This window comes from Orcinus orca, chromosome X (genome assembly GCF_937001465.1).
Source record: "Orcinus orca chromosome X, mOrcOrc1.1, whole genome shotgun sequence".
NCBI lineage: Eukaryota > Metazoa > Chordata > Mammalia > Artiodactyla > Delphinidae > Orcinus > Orcinus orca.
Genome location: NC_064580.1, coordinates 62,257,165 through 62,277,957, shown reverse-complemented (window position 1 = coordinate 62,277,957; position 20,793 = coordinate 62,257,165). Strand labels below are relative to the sequence as shown.

At 50.5% G+C, this 20,793-nt stretch overlaps 1 protein-coding gene across 2 annotated transcripts in view; it reads left to right on the top strand.

The window, feature by feature from the left end:
- The window catches only part of CXCR3 (C-X-C motif chemokine receptor 3), a 35,327-nt gene extending 16,413 nt beyond the window's left edge, over positions 1–18,914 (top strand). The window contains exons 2-3 of one of the 2 annotated variants that reach the window (XM_004275744.3): positions 14,536–16,143; positions 17,372–18,914. In XM_004275744.3, coding sequence (XP_004275792.1) covers positions 16,132–16,143; positions 17,372–18,460 — 1,101 coding nt within the window. In that variant the 5' untranslated portion in view covers positions 14,536–16,131 and the 3' untranslated portion in view covers positions 18,461–18,914. Of the gene's footprint in view, positions 1–11,075; positions 16,144–17,192 lie in introns of those variants that run through there. The other variant, XM_049705121.1, reaches the window with a different exon arrangement.
- Positions 18,915–20,793: the final 1,879 nt, after the last annotated feature.

Genomic DNA, 20,793 nt, shown 5'->3' with positions numbered 1-20,793 from the left:
GGCCTTTGTAAGTGGAAGAGGGAGCCAGAGTGAAAGAACCAGAGAGATGGCAACCTGAGAAGGACTCAGCCTGACATTGCCAGCTTTGAAGATGGAGGAAGGGATCATGAACCAAGGAACGCAGGCAGTGTCTAGAAGGTGGAAAAGTCAAGGAAACTGATTCTTCCCTAGAGCTTCCAGAAGGAGTGCAATCCTGCCAATACCTTGATTTTAGTCCAGTGAGACCCATTTCAGACTTCTGACCTCCAGAAATGTAAGTTAAGCCACTAAGTTTGTAATAATTTGTTACAGCAGCAATAGGGAATGAATACAGCCTGACAGAGGAAAACAATGCTTTTGAATGTCCTGGCATTGTTTCCAGTGTAACTGTTTCCATCCCAGGCCTCGAAGGTAGCACTGAGCAAGACTAGAATCATGTTTGCTGCTATACTTGGATGGTAGAGGGTGAGTAGAACAGATGACCCACCTCTGGCCCTGGCCACGTGGGTCCTGAGAGATCAATATCTTCCCCTTGCCCTCCAACCCATCTAAAAGCCAAGTCTTGACTAGAGATGAGTGGTGAAAGCTGCTGGGTCTACAAATGGGTCCTCCTTCAGTCACATGGCCAAACTGCACTTCTCATCCCCATTGAAGTTATACGTGGCCATGTTGCTTGTCTTGGCCAGTGAAGCTTTAGGACACAGTGTGCAATTCATCTTGTTCTCATCCCACGGCTGTGGTGACCATGAGAGCGTGTGCTGAGATGGGGCCACCATCAGTCTTGGTCCTCGAGTGACTACAGTGAGCCAAGCCCTTGCCAACCCATGTTGTATGTCTAACGTGAGGGGGAAATAAATAAAGTTCTGTTTGGTTAACCCTCTGAAGTTTGGACATTTTTGCTGTCGCCAACACATAGCTTAGTCTAGCCTGCACTGACAAACCTGGGTCCTGTCCGTAGCTCTCTCTCCTAGTCAATCTCTTACTCAAGTGGCCACAAAAGAGGTGGAGCCTTAGCCTTCTTCACTTCAGGCATGAACTTGTGCAACATGGACTCTGGCCCCAGCCTCATGCCCTTTGTCTCACTTGACACTAACTGATCTCTGCTTTCCCATGGTCTACTCTGGGATACCGCATCAGTGAGGAAGCTTTTGGCTGCAAACAAAACAAGATAGGGATTTTTTTCATCTCACTTCATAAATCCAGAGTGGTCCCGGGGATTATTCAGGAGCACAAAGACTTCATCAAGGACCCCAGACATTTTCTATCCTTCCGGTTTGCTAAGCATGTTGACATTTGTCCTCAGGTTTGTCACATCATAACCAGAAGATGGCTGCTTCACACAGCCATGTCCAAAGACAAGAAGCTACAGGAGGAACACTCCTCACCAATTTCTCTTTTTATGACAGGAACCCTTTCCCTGAAGCCTTCTAGCTGATTTCCCCTTACGTATCGTGGTTCAGAACTCAGCCATCATACACGACTACTCCTACCTGTAAGGGTGGCTGAGAAACTGAGTCCCTGGCATTTCCAACCTCTTTTGTGGGAGAAAGGCTCTTCCCGTAGGAAAGAAGGGGAGGGGCATGGCTGTCAGGCAGACAACCAACAGAGTCTGCCAGAACAACTGTCTGCCCAAGCTTCAGCCTGCCTCTCACCCGCACCAGCTCTGACACTTGGATTCACTGGGTTGTGGGTTTGCCCCTTCCGCTCCTTCCCAACACTCCTGGTGAGATGACTGCCTGGGTTATGGCATAGCTGAAACACAAAATGGAGTGTGACTTGTGGCTGAAAGACCACTTGAAGGTTTAATACCCGTCCTTAGGGAATTTTGATTCCTCTAACTTTCGTGCTTATTGGAGGGGCTGGCTTTCCTTAGAAGCAGGCAAGAAAGATAGGGTTACCTTCAGGGGGTTTCCCACATGCTTAGATGCAAAGGAGCTTTCAAAAGTGTCATGTAAAGCTTTGATGAGGTATTTGCTTTCTAAATGTCTGACAGCAGCTGGGGGGATGAAAGAAGTGAAGGCCATACAGCTTGTAAGAAACTTGCTTCTCAGACCTAGCCTGGACAGAAAATTGCAGGCAGGAACTTGCCTGTCTCTTTCTCTCTCCAGCTCCTCCTGGGGACTTAGTGGTGATGCTTATTCAAGAATAAACATGCCCTGTTGGAGGCCAGGGTGTCAGGAAGCCCTAGAAGGCAGGACACAGACTAGGAGAGGAGAGAGCCCAACATCTTCCTTTTGGTAAGAAACAGGCACAAATGTCACCCAAGCAGAGGAATCTAGCCATCTGGCCCCTGGGGCTTGTGCAAGGTAAAGAAAGGGCCTTCTCCGCCCGTTCCAAGCTCCCAGGGAGTGTGAATGGCCAGCTCCCAGGGTAGCAAGGGCTCTTGGAAGGGTGGAGAGCAGGGCAACAGTCTCTTTGGAGCCTGCCTAGCCCAGCCAATGAATAGGATTTGGGCCAAGCCAGCATTTGAATCCTGGTCCTGCCACTTATTTGCTGAACGATCCTTTCTGAACCTCACTTTCCTCTCCTGCAAAATAATAATCCCTGTTCATAGCGGCATTATTCACAATAGCCAAAGGGTGGCAACAACACAAACATCCACTGATGGGTGAATGGATAAATAAAACGTGGTATATCTGTGCAACGGAATAGCATCCAGCCTTAAAAAGGAAGGAAGTCCTACAACAGTTATAACATGAATGAACCTTGAAGACATTATGCCAAGTGAAATAAACCAGTCAAGAAAGGACAATACTGTATAACTCCACTTACATGAGGTACCTAGAGTAGTCAAACGCATAGAAACAGAAAGTAAAGTGGTAGTTGCCAGGAGCTAGGGGGAAAGGGAATGGGAGTTAGTGTTTAATGGGTACAGTTTCAGTTGAGAAAGGTGAAAAGAGTTGTAGAGATGGATGGTGGTGATGGTTGCACAAAACTTCAAATATACTGAATGCCACTGAACTGTAGACAAAAATAATTAAGAGGGTAAACCTTAAGTTATGTGTATTTTGCCACAGTTTTTAAAAACTGCATGCCAGCTGCCAAACTAAAAGCACTTATGTTAAAATAATGTGTCTCAATTAAATGAGTCAAAACAAAGAGTCTGAGTCCACACTGACATACCGTTCTTACTCCATCCCATTACTGTGGGGGGAGAAGGCTGAGAGTCAGACATAAAATGCAGTAAACAGTGTATTCTTCCTGATACTTATAATTATTCAGAATAAGTTAGAACTTTAAAGTTTACAAAAGGCAGCTTCAAAGCCACCATCTCATTTTATCCTTTCAGTAGACTGAAACAATTTGGAATTTTGAGGCTAAATATGATAGTCTATATGTGAAGAATCCATCGCCTATTATAAAAATGTATCTGTGATTCCTTGTCCCCAGCAATGGTTAAAATGGTAAGCTTTATGTGATGTATATTTTAGCACAATTTTTAAAATGAGAAAAAATTAGCAGTAATGCCTGCCTGGCTCACCTCCCCAGAGAGCTAGGGGGGGTTAAGGAGATAGTGGACAGAAAAAGCTCTGGATAAGACCCCATGGAGTGCTAATCAACTATACTCCAATGTAAAATTTAAAAAAAAAATTTTTTCAGAAAAGACCCCGTGGAGAAAGGAAGTATTCCTTTTTGGAAGCCGCAACCTCAGAAAGGTTTAGTCCATCATCGTGAGGCCTCATACCAGGTAGCTTGAACCTCAAGAGCCATCAGGGCTGCTGAAAGACTGCCCCCCGCCCACCTTGGCCTCCGCAGTCATGGCAAGATTGCCCCCTCCAGCTGGGCCAGAAGGGAGTAGAGGCTGGGTCCAGACCAAGGGCTTTCCCTTTTTTTCATTAAATAAACACCACCTGGGCTTCCCTGGTGGCGCAGTGGTTGAGAGTCCGCCTGCCGATACAGGGGACACGGGTTCGTGCCCCGGTCCGGGAAGATCCCACATGCCACAGAGCGGCTGGGCCCGTGAGCCATGGCCGCTGAGCCTGCGCGTCCGGAGCCTGTGCTCCGCAACGGGAGAGGCCACAACAGTGAGGGGTCCGCGGACTGCAAAAATAAATAAATAAATAAACACCACCTTCTCTTTCTTCCCGGCAACTCTTGGCAGCTCTCTGCTGGGTCCCTATGTCTGGCCAGCCCCGGCACTGTAGACTCTGGCTAGGCGCTGAGGCTCTCAAACATCGGTGGCTCCAGCGACGATTTCTGCTTTCTATCTGCACCTCACACTTGCTGAGCATCTCCCCACCCTCCCCGCACAGAGGCAGCCAGTGTTCCCAGCCGTTATTATCTCCCTGAAAAGTTCAAGAGGATTAATTATGGATATAAACATTATGAACCTTGTAACTACTCTTAAAGATAATGTTCACCAACAGCTGTATTTTGACATTCTCACCGCCTCGACACTATTGTCCAAGTGGTTTTCCACTCTTGCTATGCATTACAGTTACCTGGAGAGCTCTTGAAAACCACCCATATCCAGACACCCTCCCCAGCCTAATTAAATGAGAAGTACAGCGGCACTCATTACTCTCCATCAGGGGTAATTACCTCTCCATGTCTTTGTATGCAGTGGGTCCTAGTCCTTGACACACAAAAAGAATCAGCAGGAGAGCTTAGTCAATAGCCAGCCCCATTCCTCCCACCCTGAGGAGGGCCTGACAATTATAGCATCCTTTCACATTTTCAAGAAGTTTTTTCTTTCTGTACTCTACTCCCATCTCCATCCCCATCCTTTCTAAAAACCCATTTGTCTCAAGTCACCATTTCTCAAAATAGTAGGGGAGTTGTGGGAAATAGGAAAGATAGTGACTGTGGTTGGCTGATAACGGCCCCCAAAGATCTGTCCATTCCTAGACCCCAGAACCTGTAAATGTTATCTTGTTTGGAAACAAGGTCTTTACATATATAATTAGGTTAAAGATCTTGAGATGAAGAGACAATCCTGGATTATGTGGGTGGACCCTAAATGCCATCGCAATTGCCCTTATAAGAGAGAGATAGAGGGAGATTAGACACACAGAAGAGGGGGAGGCCACATAAAGATGGAGGCACAGATTGGAGTGATGGTCACAAGCCAAGGCATGTGAGCCAGCAGCAAAAAGATGCAAAGAATAGATTCTCCCCTAGAGCCTCTGGAGGGAGTGTGGCCCTGCCAACAGCTCGATTTTGGACTGCTGGCCTTCAGAACTATGAGGGAATACATTTCTGGTGTTTTAAGCCACCCAGTTTGTGGCAATTTGTTACGGTAGCCTTACGAACGGAATATGGTAACCAAATGAGTTTGGCTACTCTTGTCTTTACAGCAGGACTTCCCAAAAGCTTTATGCTAATAGGCATTGTTTCCCAAACACAGGCCCTAGAAAAGTACTCCCCAGAACACACCTTGTGCTAGGTCACATGCTTGACAGCAGCAATGCCCCAGACTTACAGCGTTACAGGTCGTATGCATGAGAGAGAGTTACAGCCATACGTATGTATCCGTTGGGTATCTACCCTTTCAGAACCCACTAGCCATTCATTTATAACTCAGTAAATATTTATGAGCACCTACTATGAGTCAGAAACCATTCAAGGCACTGAGGATATAGTAATTAAGAAAAGAAAATTATATCTCTAGTGAAAAGTATATTCTAATGGAGTGATCAGTCAGTAAACAAATAAGCAAGTAAATAGCAGGTGGTGATGAATATAAAATGAGCTAAAGGGATAGAGAGGGATGGGGGGTGGCTACTTTAGAGTGGGTGTCAAAGAAGGTCAGGTATTTCACCAGGTGATTTTCCTAAATTCGTTTCATGTAATCCTTTCAACAATCATTTCATCCTTGTCATATGAGGTAGGTATTATCTCCACTTTGCAGATGAGGAAACTAAGGCTCAGGGAAGTGAAGTGATTTGCCCAAATCATACAGCTGTTGAGTGGCCAATACGAGATTGAAACCCAGGCCTGTCGGACACCAAACAAAGCCCATTTGCTACCACCATGCTGCACGGTTCCTGTCTTCAGTAGGACTCCCACTGAGATCCTCCAGAGCCTGTCTTGGCCTGTCTATACTTGTTCAATGATCCCCAGTGGAGTGAGTGGTTCTAAAGGGAAGAAGGCTGGAGGCGAGAGATCAGATGGCAAAGGATACTTCTAGTCAGAGACTTGCCCCGCAGAATAACTTCAACCCATTTCTATCTTTGCAAGGTAGTCAGAGGGTACTGAAACTTCCTGCTTCCTCCCCTGGGTCTTCTCACCTCTCCTTTCTGTCTGCCTCATTGGCTAGGGCCCTCAGGGCAGAACCATGGGGTCCAGATAAAGGGACTTTGTAATGCCTTCATGGCTCTGAGCTGTACCTCTGAGTCCTAGACAGTGGGCAGGACTCAGGTAGAGACCAGCCAAGCACTGAAAACTTGGGGTATGCTTGCAACAGTGTGAGGCTCAGTTTGGCTACCATACAGGATGCACAAAGCAGAGAGGAGAATCAGGCTGGGCAGGAGGCTGGGGCCAGATCACGGAAGGCCTTGAAGGCCAGGCCAGGAGAATAGCCTCCATCTCTGGGCTGGTGTTTGCCAAAGTGTGCCCTGCAGACAGCTCATGTTTGGAGCTAATAATAGCGGGCACAAGAAGGGGTGTTATGGGAGAATGTGAAGTTTCCTTGTCACTAATTTGGAGTTCAGAGGCTAAACAGACCCCTTTTATGCCAAACTTCCCAGACCTGACATGAGGGCAGAGGACAAACTGAGGGGCCGCAGTGGACGCCATCCTCATGGCAAAGATGGATGGAAACCCATGAGAGGCAGACTGGGCTGGGGGTGGCCAATCAGTGCTGTGGATTCCAGCTCTGAATCAACTTCTCTCTCCCCTCCCTGCCGCCCCTGCTACCCACACTTCAGTGAACACTCTCCCTCCCTTTAACTTGTCTCCTTACGCCTACCTGCCCCAAACTCTCTCCCCTCTTCCAACTCTTTCCCTCACCGCACCACCCCCTTCCTCCTCAACCATCCTATGCCTCTTCACACGCAAGCACTTCTCTAGCTGTACTGTACACTACAGTAATTTATAAATCCTCTGGGTAGTTATGTGAAAGACTGCTACTCACTAGCAAATAGGCTAAAAATTCATCTGAGTTCCACAGAGGGTTTGTCCTAAGCCGTTCTCCAAAAAATATAGAATTTTTAAAAATATCATTTGCTTTTTTTTTTTTTTTTCTTAAGACCCAGACAGGCTCGGCTTGGAGCTTCACCACACTGTTGGTTCCCATGGTAACCACCGCGCGTTCCTGACTCCCGTCCTTCACTTCCGTCCTGGCACCACCGGCTGTGAAATATGCCTGAGGAGCACCTCAGGCATTGTCGGGCACCTCAGGCGTTGTCGCAGGGCCGGCCTTGCTTTGGTTTCCACCGCAGCCCCCCCACCCCACCCCGCACTGGCCCAGAAGCTCTGGAATCTCCGTTGGGGTTGGGGATTTGCATAAAGAGCAGCGCATCCATCCCGGGCCCAGAGGCAGCTCACCTTCAGGCGCCTCTGCTTCTCTTTAAAATCACATAATGGCCTTTTCAGACTCAAGACAGTAGAGCAGGGTGGTTAAGAGTGTGGATTTCGAAGCCAGACCGCTTGGTTTGAAAGCCAGGCTCCATCACTAATCAGCTGTTTCACCGGGCGAGTTACTTGACCTGAGTCTGTTCCCTCATCTTCAAAACAGGAATAAAAATAGAACCTCTCAAAGACTTGTTAGGAGGATATGTATGTGTAAAGGTGCTTCAAATGGCATGGTAAGTGCTACATAAGCGTTACTGACTAAGTGTTATTGTTGTTATTGTTTTCTGTCAGTCCCATCATCATTTTGGCTGAGTCAGCAATTAAAGTGGTATTCTGTGAGTGAGGAACTTGTGGCTATCACAGGGGAAAGCATGTTTTCAATTTGGTGTGTCCTCAAACTCCTTTTAAGTCTTGAGCCCCAGAAGCAAGGCTCAGCTTCTAGACCCAGTCCCCTCTGTAGCCGCAGGACAGAGCAGACAGCCCACCCAGCCGGGCTCTGCGTCTGGAAGGGACCTCTCACCCCATCACCCATGAAGACCTGGGCACAGGGATAAAACTGTCGTACAGGACCCACAGCCAAAGGCATCAGCACTTTGACCAATTCGGCAATTCAGGACCAAGGCTTAGGCTTTCCAGTTTGGGGTGTGCAGTACCTCAATGCAAATGAAGCTGCCCCTGGACATAGAAAACAAACTTATGGTTACCAAAGGGGAAAATGGGGTGGGGCGGGGTGGAGGGAGTTTGGTATTAGCAGATACAAACTACTATATATAAAATAAACAACAAGGTCCTACTGTATAGCGCAGGGAAATATATTTAACATCTTGTAATAAACCATAATGGAAAAGAATAAGAATAGTTATATATGTATAACTGAATCACATTGCTGTACGCTAGAAACTAACAACATTGTAAATCAACTATACTTTTATTTATTTATAAAAAAGAAAATAAATAAAAACTTTTAAAAATGAAGCTACCCCCGGGGGTGTGCCCAGTCCTGGGAGGATCTTGGCAGCCACAGGGATGAGGGTAGCTAACGATTCAGATATAGCATTGACCACGTACCATGCCTTGTCTGGAGCATCTCGACATATACAGCATACTGACTCTGTTCATCCGGAGAGGGAAACCAAAGCACAGAGAGGTGAAGTAACCAGTGCAAGGTCACACAGCTAGTAAATGGCAGAGCCAGGAATCCAGTTCAGACAGCCTGAACAGCAGGCTGCTCCAGAGTCCGCGTGCTGACCTGCTCTGCCTGACTGCCTGGCATGGGGCCAGTTCGGCTCTGGCCAGACGAGCCCCAATGCCTGTGCCTGTGCACATGACTTAGTGCCTAGTTGGAGAAATATGGGCCCAACAATAATGGAAGGCAAGGCCAGGGCTATGGCAGCACAGGACATGTAGACACAGCCCCCCAGGCCACCGCCATACCCTGCTGGGATTTGGGGAAATTCGTTTAGCTGGCTGAGGAATTTTCCAGAAGGCCAGAGAGTCCAGGCAGGAAGAGTTCAGACCAGAGTCAGACCCATCAGCAAGGGGCCTTGTGCAGGGTCCTGGGAGGCCAGTTTAACGCACAACTGGGTTCCCTTCGAGGTAAGCACGCAGGGAGGGACACCATCACTCAGCAGCTCCTGCTCAGTGGAGCACCTTAGCGGCAGGCAACGTGGTTTCCAGCATGTGCCTTTTCCTCTTCGTGGGATCCCAGAAGCAGCCAAGAACCCCTGCCCAGACTGCTGGCTCTTCAGGGAGAGCGGCCTCCCAGACAGGGACCTCACCCAACTTGGCAGGTCCACTTCCATTTGGAAACAAGAACTCCAGGCCCTCAGCTGGTGACACACTCTGAAGGACGCAAGCCCCAATCCCTTCTCTTCAGCCAGTCTGAGGCAAGAATGGGGTCACCCTGAGAGCCTCAGGCACGGCTTGTATTCTTTGAGGGGCCCTGAGGGGCTTGGAGAAGGAGTGCTTGGGCTGCCTGTGCCTTCCATCTGGGAAGCAGGCAGCGCTTCCCTTCCTGCTTCAAAAGGCAGAGGGGAAAGTTGGGAGGAACTCCAGGCCAAGAGGCTGGAGGTAGCCAGACTGTGGGAAAAGGGAAGAAGCCAAGAGTCCAGAAGTAAAGTGAGGCTGGAGGGGAGAAGGGGAAGGGACTGAGTCATGGGAGGGAGCTTCCTGGGGACGAGGCCAGAGGACACAGCCAGTGAGCATTTGTTTCCAGACCACCTTGGTCCCATCTTCTTCTCACAAGACCTCTAAGCTGGTCCTGGGAATAGCGTCTGACCCCAAACCCATCCTGCGTGAGAGAGATCCTTTCAGTAACTTTTGTTTTGATATAGTTTCAAACTTACAGAAAAGTTGCAAGAATAGTACAAAGACCTCCTTTATACCTTTTCCCGGTATCACCTAACTGGAAGGGATAGCATGCTGCCCCATTGCCTTTATCCTTTGTGCATCCTCTCTCACTCTGCGTATCTCTTTTCCAACTCATATGAAAGAAAGCCGCAGATGTGATAGGCTTTTACCCATAAATTCCTGAATCATAATTTCTACAAACAAAGACATTCATTAGAAAAATAGCATGGATATAAGGTTTTTATCTCATCTCCAGGCCATGTTCAAATTTCAGCGATTGTCCCAGGTTTTTAGCTTAATTTTATTTTCCTTCTGGATGTTTTTTTTTTTAATCACAGCAAATACGTGAATCCAATCTCCTTGTAAAACATTACAAAGAAGGCCAAAGCCATCCTCTTTGAACACCACGCTCAGTCCCAGTCCCTCTCACCTTAAAAGTCATGATAGCATAATAGGTGAGAGCAGGAGGTCTCTGCCACTTGCTGGCTACGTGGCTTTGAGCAAGTTCCTTAAACTTTCTGTGTTTCTGCCATCTGATAATAGTAACAATGTCATAGTTACTACATAGTTGTGAGTATTAAATGAGTTCATCCCAGTAAAGCTCTTAGAATAGTGCCTGGCGCATAGTTAAGTAATCAATAGATGTCAGCTATTCTTATTGTCCCATTTGACCTCACTCTGTGGGGATGACCCAAGGAAGTGCAAGAAGCAAACGCTGGGCCTGCCAATGACTTCCACGGGGCAGCCCAGCCGAGCAGCGCAGGGGGACATCCTCCCCCTGTTAACTGAGGGAGTGATGGGGACTCAAGAATCCATCAAGGTTACATGCACCCCAATGTTCATAGCAGCACTGTTTCCAATAGCCAAGACATGGAAGCAGCCATCAACAGATGAATGGATAAAGAAGATGTGGCACATATATACAATGGAATACTACTCAGCCATAAAAAGGAGTGAGATAATGCCATTTGCAGCAACATGGATGGACCTAGAGATGATCATACTAAGTGAAGTAAGTCAGACAAAGATAAATACCATATGATATCACTTATGTATGGAATCTAAAATATGATACAAATGAACTTATTTACGAAACAGAAACAGACTCAGACATAGAAAACAAACTTAGGTTGCAAAGGGGAAAGGGGTGGGGGAGGGGTAAATTTAGGAGTTTGGGATTAGCAGATACACACTGCTACATATAAAATAGATAACAAGGTCCTACTGGTATAGCACAAGGAACTATATTCAATATCTTGTAATAAGCCGTAATGGAAAAGAATATTTTTAAAAGAATATATATATATATGTGTGTGTGTGTGTGTGTGTGTGTGTGTGAATCACTTTGCTGTGCACCAGAAACTAACACAACATTATAAATCAACTATACTTCAATTAAAAAAAAAAGAATTCATCAAGGTCAGGCTTCCATGATAGAACTTTTGTGTGTTGCCAGTGTTGCCACCTGCACCTCTGGAGAGTCTGGACAGGCCCGAGAGCAGAGGTGGTGTCCCAGGGACCGGGGGGTGGGGGATGAGAACAGATGCACACCAACCGCAGAGGTGGGGAATTTTCCAAGCCAGGTCTTCAGGAGCCTGTGGTGGGAGGGAGACTTCTGGAAGCACCACAGATCCTCCTGGAGGCATCGCAAAAGGGGTCTGGCACTCGGCGGAGTTTTGCTTGGTCCTTCAGGCTCCTCGTCCTGGTGATTCTGACATTTCTTCTCCCTAGTAAGTGAGGAGGAGCACGGCAGAAGAATGGGGATGTGGTGAGGTCTACCAGAGCTCCCTCTAGGGCACAATCCCCGCCAGGTGAGCACCTGCCCTCACACAAGATGCCTGCTTGGGGCGGCATGGTGAGTAAGGTGTGGCTCCTGAAAGATCAAGTCCTTGGGTGGCAGCATGATTGCGGGGGTTGGGAGAGCACATTAGAAAGCAGCCTGGGTAGGAATGTTGTCACAAACCCTGCTGGCTGACTAGCCTAGGACAGGTCACTTCACCTCTCTGAACCTCTGCTCCATTCTACAAAATGCGTACAGCAACCTCTGGCTCCCCGGGAGGCTTAAAGGTTTAAAGAAGATTGTGTGTACGAAAGCAAGGGCTTGCCAAGTGGAAGCTATTGTTATTTACTGGTTCCCAGGCACTGCTGCGGACAGGATGACAGGAAGGTCATTGTGTTTGGTGGCAGGGCTTGGGTCCTGAACTACTCTCCAGCCCACTCCATCCCCCTGCTTTCATACGTACCCTCTTTTCCAACCAGACTGCCTGCTCCTGGGCTGACAAGCTCTTCCTCGCTACCTGGCCTTGGCACCTGCTGGTCCCATGGCCTGACTTGCCTTGTCTCCCTTTGCCACCTGACAGATGGCAGCAACATCCTCCTTCCCTGGTCCCCAAAAGAATGAGCACGCCCATAGCTTGGGGGCTCAGTCCCACGGGCCTGGACTTCTGAGGTCCCAGCCCATGGCCCCAGCACTTGGAAAGGACTTGCCTCCCTGTAGGGCTCAGAGCTGCAGGGAAAAGGACAGAGGAAGGGGCACTTCCCAGTCCCTGGGCATCCCTGTGACTTAAGCTCTCCTTCTCTTGTGAAATCCACAGCCGGCAGAAGGAAGCACAGAGTCCCAGCAGTGTCTGGGGCAGACGCACACCCCCTTCGTGGGGTTAGGACTCTTCATTTTGTGTAAGAAAGGCTCTGTCCCAGTCTGGACCACCACCTGAGACCCACGGAAAGCTTGGGCCTCGCTGAGCCTGCCCCCCTGACAGCTGGGGGCTAGCAGCCTAGTCTAAGGGGCTTTGGGAGCAGGGCTCCCGGGGGCATTCGGAGAAGCTGCGAGAGAGGCTGTGAAACACTAAGAGGATGGAAGAAGAGGAAGTGGCCCCCTTCCCTGCTGGCCTGACAGACAGCTGTGGAGGCCCTCCTTCCTGTGAGGGACCAGGCCCAGGGCTCAGACCTTCAAGCCTCCCATCTCCCCAAACCACAGCCCAGAGGTGTGAAAGACAGAAAAAAAAAACAGGGGGAGGGGTGGCAGAGAAGAGACAGGTGCACATTTCACACCTTGACCACAGGTGGGGCTCGGAGCAGCTTCACTCTGACTAACTTCCTTCTGAAGCTTCCCCACTTGGTGTCTCGGGAGGCCAGAAGCAGAAGGGTACAGCTACCAGAACTTAGGGTGCAGGCTTCTGGCTAGGTGGGTCTTCCCCAGGGCTGGGCCTGCTTGGAAGCTGGTCTGGGGGCTGCTTGGGATAGGAGAGGGCCGAGTTAGTGGGCCAAACAAGGTTCTTGTCTCGGCACCTTCTGAGGCATGTGAGCTGTGAAAGACAGCAGTGGCCAACTGCAGACCTGACCTTCTGTGGCCTTGGGAGGGGCTGGTCTGGAAAGTTACTAGAAGGGGAGGAAACTGCTGCTAGCTGGGTTCTTTACCCTGTGCCATATATATCGTTTACAGTTCACAGAGCAGCCCTGACACAGGTGGACTAGCTTTATCCCTACTTTTCAAATGAGAGAACCAAGGCAGAGAGGTAAAATGATTCGCCTAAGGTGACACAGTGGGGCAGCCAGAGGATTCGGCGAGGACTGGCCAAACCCTCCCAGCTAAGGCATGGCAGCCTTCCCGAAGGATCCGTCCTCCAGCCACGTCCACAGGGCAGCACACTCCGTCCCAGGGCTCCCCTGACATGGAAGAGCTCCCAGGGACTCTGGGTTTGTGGCCAGTATCCCTCACACTCAGCATTCTCAGATATGCTTCTACTAAGGGCTGAGCCCTGTGTGGAGACCTCACAGCCCTGGTCATCTCAGATGACCTGTTTTACAAATTTATTTATTTTTGGCTGCGTTGGGTCTTTGTTGCTGCGCGCGGGCTTTCTCTAGTTGCGGCAAGCGGGGTCTACTCTTCGTTGCGGTGCATGGGCTTCTCATTGCAGTGGCTTCTCTTGTTGCGAAGCATGGACTCTAGGCGCACGGGCTTCAGTAGTTGCGGTGCGTGGGCTCAGTACTCGTGGCGCACGGGCTTAGTTGCTCCGCGGCATGTGGGATCTTCCCAGACCAGGGCTCGAACCACTGGTGGCGCAGTGGTTGAGAATCTGCCTGCCAATGCAGGGGATTCTCAACTACTGTGCCACCAGGGAAGCCCTCAGATCATCTTATAACACCCCTGCTGAGACCAGCTCAAAAACGGTTATGTCATAGGTCCAAGGTCACACATCTCGAACAGGGTGGAGTCAGGGCTGGAGCCAGACAAATTCAGCATTTCTCCCATTCTTCCCACTGCATCATGGCCACACCGGGAGCAGCAGGAACAGTCCACCCCACAGCCCAGGCTGGCCTCTCAGGATATGGCCCAATGCAGAAAGGAAAGCTCTCTGCACCTTTCCAACACTCTTAGCTGACCTCCTCTCATTTCTCCTTTCCAGCAACCCAGGAAGGTGGGGATCTTGGTCCCCATGTGGCAAATGAGGAGACTTGGACACAGGAAGGAGACCGGAGGTCCCTAAACTTAGAAATTTCACATGTATCTGGAGGACCCACACTGGGTTGTCAACTCCTGCTAACACAAGATGCTATCGTCACCAACATTTCATAAAGAGAAGATCCTTTTAATACCAAAAAGGGGATAAAGGCCATAACTGCAGAATACAAGAACCTCCTTTAAGTTGAACCAATAGAGCTTTTTGTTTTCCTCCTTTCTCTCACATGTAGAAGCCCAGTGAATGGAAACTCTTCACGGACCAGCATCGGAAGCTGTGCTCCTGGCTCCCACCTGTCTTCCTCCACCTGCAGGCAAGTCACCTGCCAAGTCCTACCTATCCTAACTGCTGTGGCTTCTGGAATCCCCCCAGGCCCCTCCACTTGTGCTGCTCCTGACCTCCTCCAAGCCCTTAGTTCCCTCTGGCCTGGATTCTGCAGGTGACAAACTGCTTAGAGCAAGGACAGTCACATCTTCTGGCCACAGGAGGCGGGGAAGGACCTCGCTGCCTCACAAGTGTGTGTTTTGTCCATTAAGTTTGAGCTGAATTCAAGACCCAAGCCTGGAGGCTCAGGTGACACATTCTGGCTGAAAACTGGACCCCAATGCCATAGCCTCAGTCTCCCTCTCTCTCTCTCTCTCTCTCTCTCTCTCTCTCTCTCTCTCTCTGCTTTTCACCTATGAGGAGAGAGGGAAACTGCTTGGGAGAGGCAAGGGGCTGCCTTTTCCCTCTGATAATAAGAGCAGGGCAATAGGGAGATCCCCATGTAGTCTTCCCCAACCCTATTCCCCTTCTCCTCACCCCAGAAGCAACTGCTCTCATGGATGTGTGGTGTGTCCAGTCCCTACTTTAAACTTCTAGGACAAATAGCTGTATCCAAAACAACATGGTATTGTTTTGTGTGTGTGTTTTTTCTAATTTACCTAAGTAGTGTCAAACTATACACAGTATTCCCTAACTTGCCTCTTCCACCATTGGTCATTGGCTTTTCTAGATGTGTCCATGTTAAAATATATAGCTTTTAGTTCATTTGTTTTTAACTGTGTGAATATATCATTGTTTATCCATCAGAAAGCAACTGAAGGCAGTGTGAGGAGTGGTAAAAGGAGAGTCAGACAGCTGTGGGTTCAATCGTAGCACCTACCCTTGCTTGTTATGTCTGGCGAAGGCCTTTCCCCTTTCTGGATTAGCCATGGGGATGCCGCCCACCCCCCGCCCCTACAAGGGACTTGTGTGGTTGGAATGAGGCAGTGTCAGAGAAAACGCCTAAAGCAACACCCAGCACACAGCAAGTTCATTACTAGCAGTTCCCTTTCCTTGCCCCTGTTGCTTAGCAGGGAGGGGCAATAGTAAAGGACTAGAATTAGTGTGATGGATTGCTTTCAAATATTTTCATTTTTTAAGAAGGTTCATCTCCTTTATAGAGTTAACACGTTTAGCTATCCAGTCCACAATCGTGTGAGAGCAACTCCAGCCCAGGACGGATGAGCAGCAGTTCTTACCCCTGCCCTTGCCAGCTGCCCTGCTTCTCCTTCAGACCTCTCCCCTCAAAGCACCTGCTCCTGCCCTTCCCTCGGCCCCAGGCTTTCTGGTCCCAGGCTTGTGTTCAACTCCCAGAGCAGCTTCGCCGGGCCAGCGGGATGTTGGGGTAGGAACCCCGTGGCCTTGGGTCTAGGGAGTTCTGGTATAGATCACCCCTTGGAAGAGGTTGCTGCCGAGAACCGCGTGAAACCCTGACTTCCTCTGTGTAGCGCAGGTTCCCGACCACAAGCACCAAAGCAGAGGGGCAGGCAGCACACGGCCAGGCAGCCAGAGTACCAGCCCAGCCATGGTCCCCGAGGTAAGTGCCGCTGTCCAGCCAGGCCAGACCACAGCTCCAAGTGGAGAGCCTAGGACACTAGGGGAACGTCAGGACTGGCCCACAAGCCAGGGCCACCAGAGGGTTGGGTGAATAGGTAGAGAATGCAGGGGTTGTGTAGAAGGAGCACTCTGGACCGGGAATTGGGAAACCACCTTGGCCACTGACTTGTGAATGACCACAGGCGAGACCCCTCCCCTTTCTGGCTTTGGTGCCTCATCTGCGAAACGCATGAGGTTGAGGCTAACCCCTCACGGTCCCCAAGGCTCCCTTCAGCTCTGACTTGGAACTTTGATCTTCCATGCCGGACTGAATTGGCCCCTGGGAGGCCCTCAGCTATGGGGTGGTTTGCAGGGGAAGGGGGTAAGGAATGTTTCTAATAGAGCTTGCTGGGCAAGTCCCCGGCGGGTGGCAGGCTTCAGTGTAGGGGAGGGGAAGGACAGGGGCAGAAAGCATGTGTTTGGGGGCTGCAGTGATTTGTAGAGGGGCCCCATGGGGTGGGGGGCAGGAAGTTGGAGTCCCCAGACAAGGGCTGAGGAGGGAAGAGGAGGGCCAGTGACTAGGAGAGGGGACGGCGAATAGGCGCCAGGGGACGAAGGTGGTGGAACTAGGCGTGGCCAGGACACTGAGGACCATAAGCCATGAAGGAAGGGCAAGGAGAGAGGAGAGGGGGCCGGGAGGGCTCTGGGCACAAGATGGAAGCTCTCCCTCCAGTCCACAGTCCCTGGGCCGATGGGATGACCCAGAAGGGAGAGAGAGAAGCAGCCTTCGAGAAGGGAAGTTACCAGCCCAGCACCCAGGCCGGGCACCTGGAGCTCAGAGGGCGTGGTTTAAGAAGAAAGGCAGGACAGTTACAGGGTACAGCCCAGGCCTCCGGGCCTGCCTTACAGAGGAGTTGCTTCGAGAAAGCCTCCTCAGACTAAATCTTGAAGGAGTGATGTTTTTTAATTGAAGTATAGTTGATTTACAATGTTTCAGGTGTACAGCAAAGTGATTCAGTTATGCTTACATATATATCTATTCTTTTTCAGATTCTTTTCCATTATAGATAACCTACAAGATATTGAATATAGTTCCCTGTGCCCTACAATAGGCCCTTGCTGTTTATCTATTTTACATGTCGTAGTGTGTATCTGTTAATCTCAAATTCCTAATCGAAGGAGTGACTTTTAAGGCCTTCACAGGCTCTGTGCTCTCCCTCCCTCCACAGATGAGTGAACGCCAAGAGTTCCAAGTCTCGGAGCTTGACTTCCTCCTGGAAAACTCTTCCTATGACTACGGAGAAAACGACAGTGACCCCTGCTGTGCCTCCCCACCCTGCCCGCAGGACTTCAGCCTCAACTTCGACCGGGCCTTCCTGCCCGTCCTCTACAGCCTCCTCTTCATGCTGGGGCTGCTGGGCAATGGCGCCGTGGCGGCCGTGCTGCTGAGCCAGCGGGCGGTCCTGAGCAGCACCGACACCTTCCTGCTGCACTTGGCCGTGGCTGACGCACTGCTGGTGCTGACGCTCCCGCTCTGGGCGGTGGACGCAGCCGTCGAGTGGGTCTTCGGCTCTGGCCTCTGCAAAGTGGCGGGTGCCCTCTTCAACATCAACTTCTACGCAGGGGCCCTCCTGCTGGCCTGCATCAGCTTCGATCGGTACCTGAGCATCGTGCACGCCACCCAGCTGTACCGCCGGGGTCCCCCGACCCGCGTGGCCATCACCTGTGTGGCGGTCTGGGGGCTCTGTCTGCTCTTTGCACTCCCGGACTTCATCTTCCTGTCCGCCCACCACGACAAGCGCCTCAACGCCACCCACTGCCAGTACAGCTTCCCGCAGGTGGGCCGCACGGCCCTGCGCATTCTGCAGCTGGTCGCCGGTTTCCTGCTGCCGCTGCTGGTCATGGCCTATTGCTATGCCCGCATCCTGGCTGTGCTGCTGGTCTCCAGGGGCCAGCGGCGGCTCAGAGCCATGAGGCTGGTGGTGGTGGTGGTGGTGGCCTTTGCCCTCTGCTGGACCCCCTACCACCTGGTGGTGCTGGTGGACACCCTCATGGAGCTGGGGGCCGTGGCCCGCAACTGTGGCCGAGAAAGCAGTGTGGACGTGGCCAAGTCGGTCACATCGGGCATGGGCTACATGCACTGCTGCCTCAACCCTCTGCTCTATGCCTTTGTGGGTGTCAAGTTCCGAGAGCGGATGTGGATGCTACTCATGCGCCTGGGCTGCCCCAACCAGAGGTGCCACCAGCGGCAGCCTCCGGCTTCCCGCCGGGATTCATCCTGGTCTGAGACCACAGAGGCCTCCTACTCAGGCTTGTGAGGCTTGGGATGGGGGATCCCCCTTTCCCACGCAGCCCAACTCCCCCATTCCAGGCTCCTCCCTCGCTCACTCCCCAGACACACACTCCTTGGAGTCCCCGATGGCCCTGGTACTGCCGGGTCTCCCAGGGAGCCGCCCTCCTGGCTCTGGGGGCTGCCCCATCACTGCTCCTTAGCTGCACAGCCCCCATCCCGCCGCTTCAGAGGTGGCTGCCTTCAGGCCCTTCTTACCTTGGCCGCTCGGAACCCCACCACCCTCCTAATTCAGTAACTAGGCCTCAGCCTTCCCCGTATGCAGGGAGCATGAGGCAAACAGCATAATGGCAGCGGCCTTGGCCGGGCCTCCTGTTCCGCAGTGACTATGGCTGTGGTTCCCGAGACCTCTGTGTTTGCTCACTTTGATTTTTATGTCTAAAACTCTGCTTCAAACTTTTCAATAAACAAGCTAATCAGGACCAGGGTGTGTTAGTGCATCATTGCAGCCAGCCCTGCCCAGGCTCTGGGGATGCACTTCCTGCTTCTCCTTGTCTGGCCCTGGGTCTGTGCCAAACAATGCTGCCTCTGTCTCTGTCTCCCCTCCTCTCTGCCCTCCTGGGCACACCTGTCCCTCACAGGGAAGCACCCAGGGACATGGGTAGTTAGCCAACCCGCTGGCTAGACACTGTCTAGGCATAATTTGGGGAAGGGGCCTTCAGACATAAATAAGACATAGTCCCTGCACTACAGAAGCTTAGGCCAGCAAGGAAAATGTATAGGTGACAATACCAAGCAGTCTATGCCACGAGGCAAATGTGCAGCACATGTTCAGAGCACTGCGGCTGGAGCCATTTGGGAAGCCTTCTTGAAGACAGAGAAATGAGTAAGAACTTAAGGGGCAAGTAGTATTTCCAAGGGCAAAGAGAAGGAAAGATGGTATTTCCAGGCAGATGGGAGGGCAGCAGCAAAGGCAGGAAGGCTGGAAACAGCAATGCTTATTGGAGGAATGATAACTGGTCCCAACTGGCTAGAATTAAGGGTTCAGGTAGAGAAAGGGTGTAAAAGACTGAAAGTTAAGTTTGGGATCAGGTGAGGGTATCATAGGTTACAAGGCTGTAGTGGTTATTCATGTTAGAGGTGACACAGGCTCTTACTAAGGAGATACAAGTAGGACTGGAAAAAAAGGAGATCGGACGACTTGGCAGTCATTAGCACATAGGCCACCTGGAGGCATGTGTGGGCTGCAGGGAGCATCTTCCCATGGCTATAGCTGGGGTGGAAGTGAGTGGGGGAAGTGACCAGGGCTACTGAGGTAAGGCAGAGGGCTGGACCCTCCCTTTGCAGGGGTGGAACCACTGCATTGTCAGTTCTCCCTAATGAAGTCAGCAATGGGCCATGATCCAGTTTCACAGGCCAGCTGGGCTTTGCTAAGATTGCAGATGTGGCTGGAGGTGGGACTGGAGAAGAGGGACCCAAGGGTTTAGCTGCGGGAGCGCGTACCACCCTGTGTACATACCCGATCCCATCTATACTTGTGCTTAGGCTTCAGTTTGTGGCCACTGAAAGAACACTCTCAGCATCTGCAAAATGAAGGAAAGATGGAAGGCAGATGACAGAATAACACATCCTGCCTATAAAAAAGTATCAGTGATGCTAGACTAGTAAAGATGTTTGAGGCAGGCTGAATAACAAGTCCCCAAATGTCCACACTCTAATCCCTAGAACTTGTGAATATGTTAATGTTACCTCACATGGCAAAAGGGAATTGAGGTTGCTAATTAGCTGACTTTAAAATAAGATTTTCCTGGATTATCTGGGTGAGCCCAGTGTTATCACAAGGGTCCTTAAAAGTAAAAGAGGGAGGCAGAAGGGGAGATAGTCAGAGAAAAGAGATGTCACTGGCTTTGAAGATGGAGGAAGGGGGCCACAAACCAAGGAATGCAAGCAGCCCCTAGAAGGTGGAAAGAGAAGGAAATTGATTCCCCCGCCCAGGGCCTCCAGAGAGGAATGCGGCCCTGCCCACTCCTTGATTTTAGACTTATGAGGTCTGCGCCAGACTTCTGACCTCCCGAGCTGTAAGATAATACATTTGTGTTGTTTTAAGTCACTAAACTTGTGGTAATCTGCTTTGGCAGACTGTTTTGGCAGAAACAGAAAACAAATACAACGTTGATTCCAGTCTACATCCCAGACAGCTCCCAAAAGTGGGGAGGTTGTTGAAGTGCTTATGGGCAGTCACAAAAATCCAAGAGAAACCCTAAACGGAGGCTGTTCTTCCAGACACATCCTGGAGAGCCTGAGAGGTCCGGGGTCTTAGACAAAGACCCAAGGGTTTGTTCTGCTCTGGACATGGGTTGT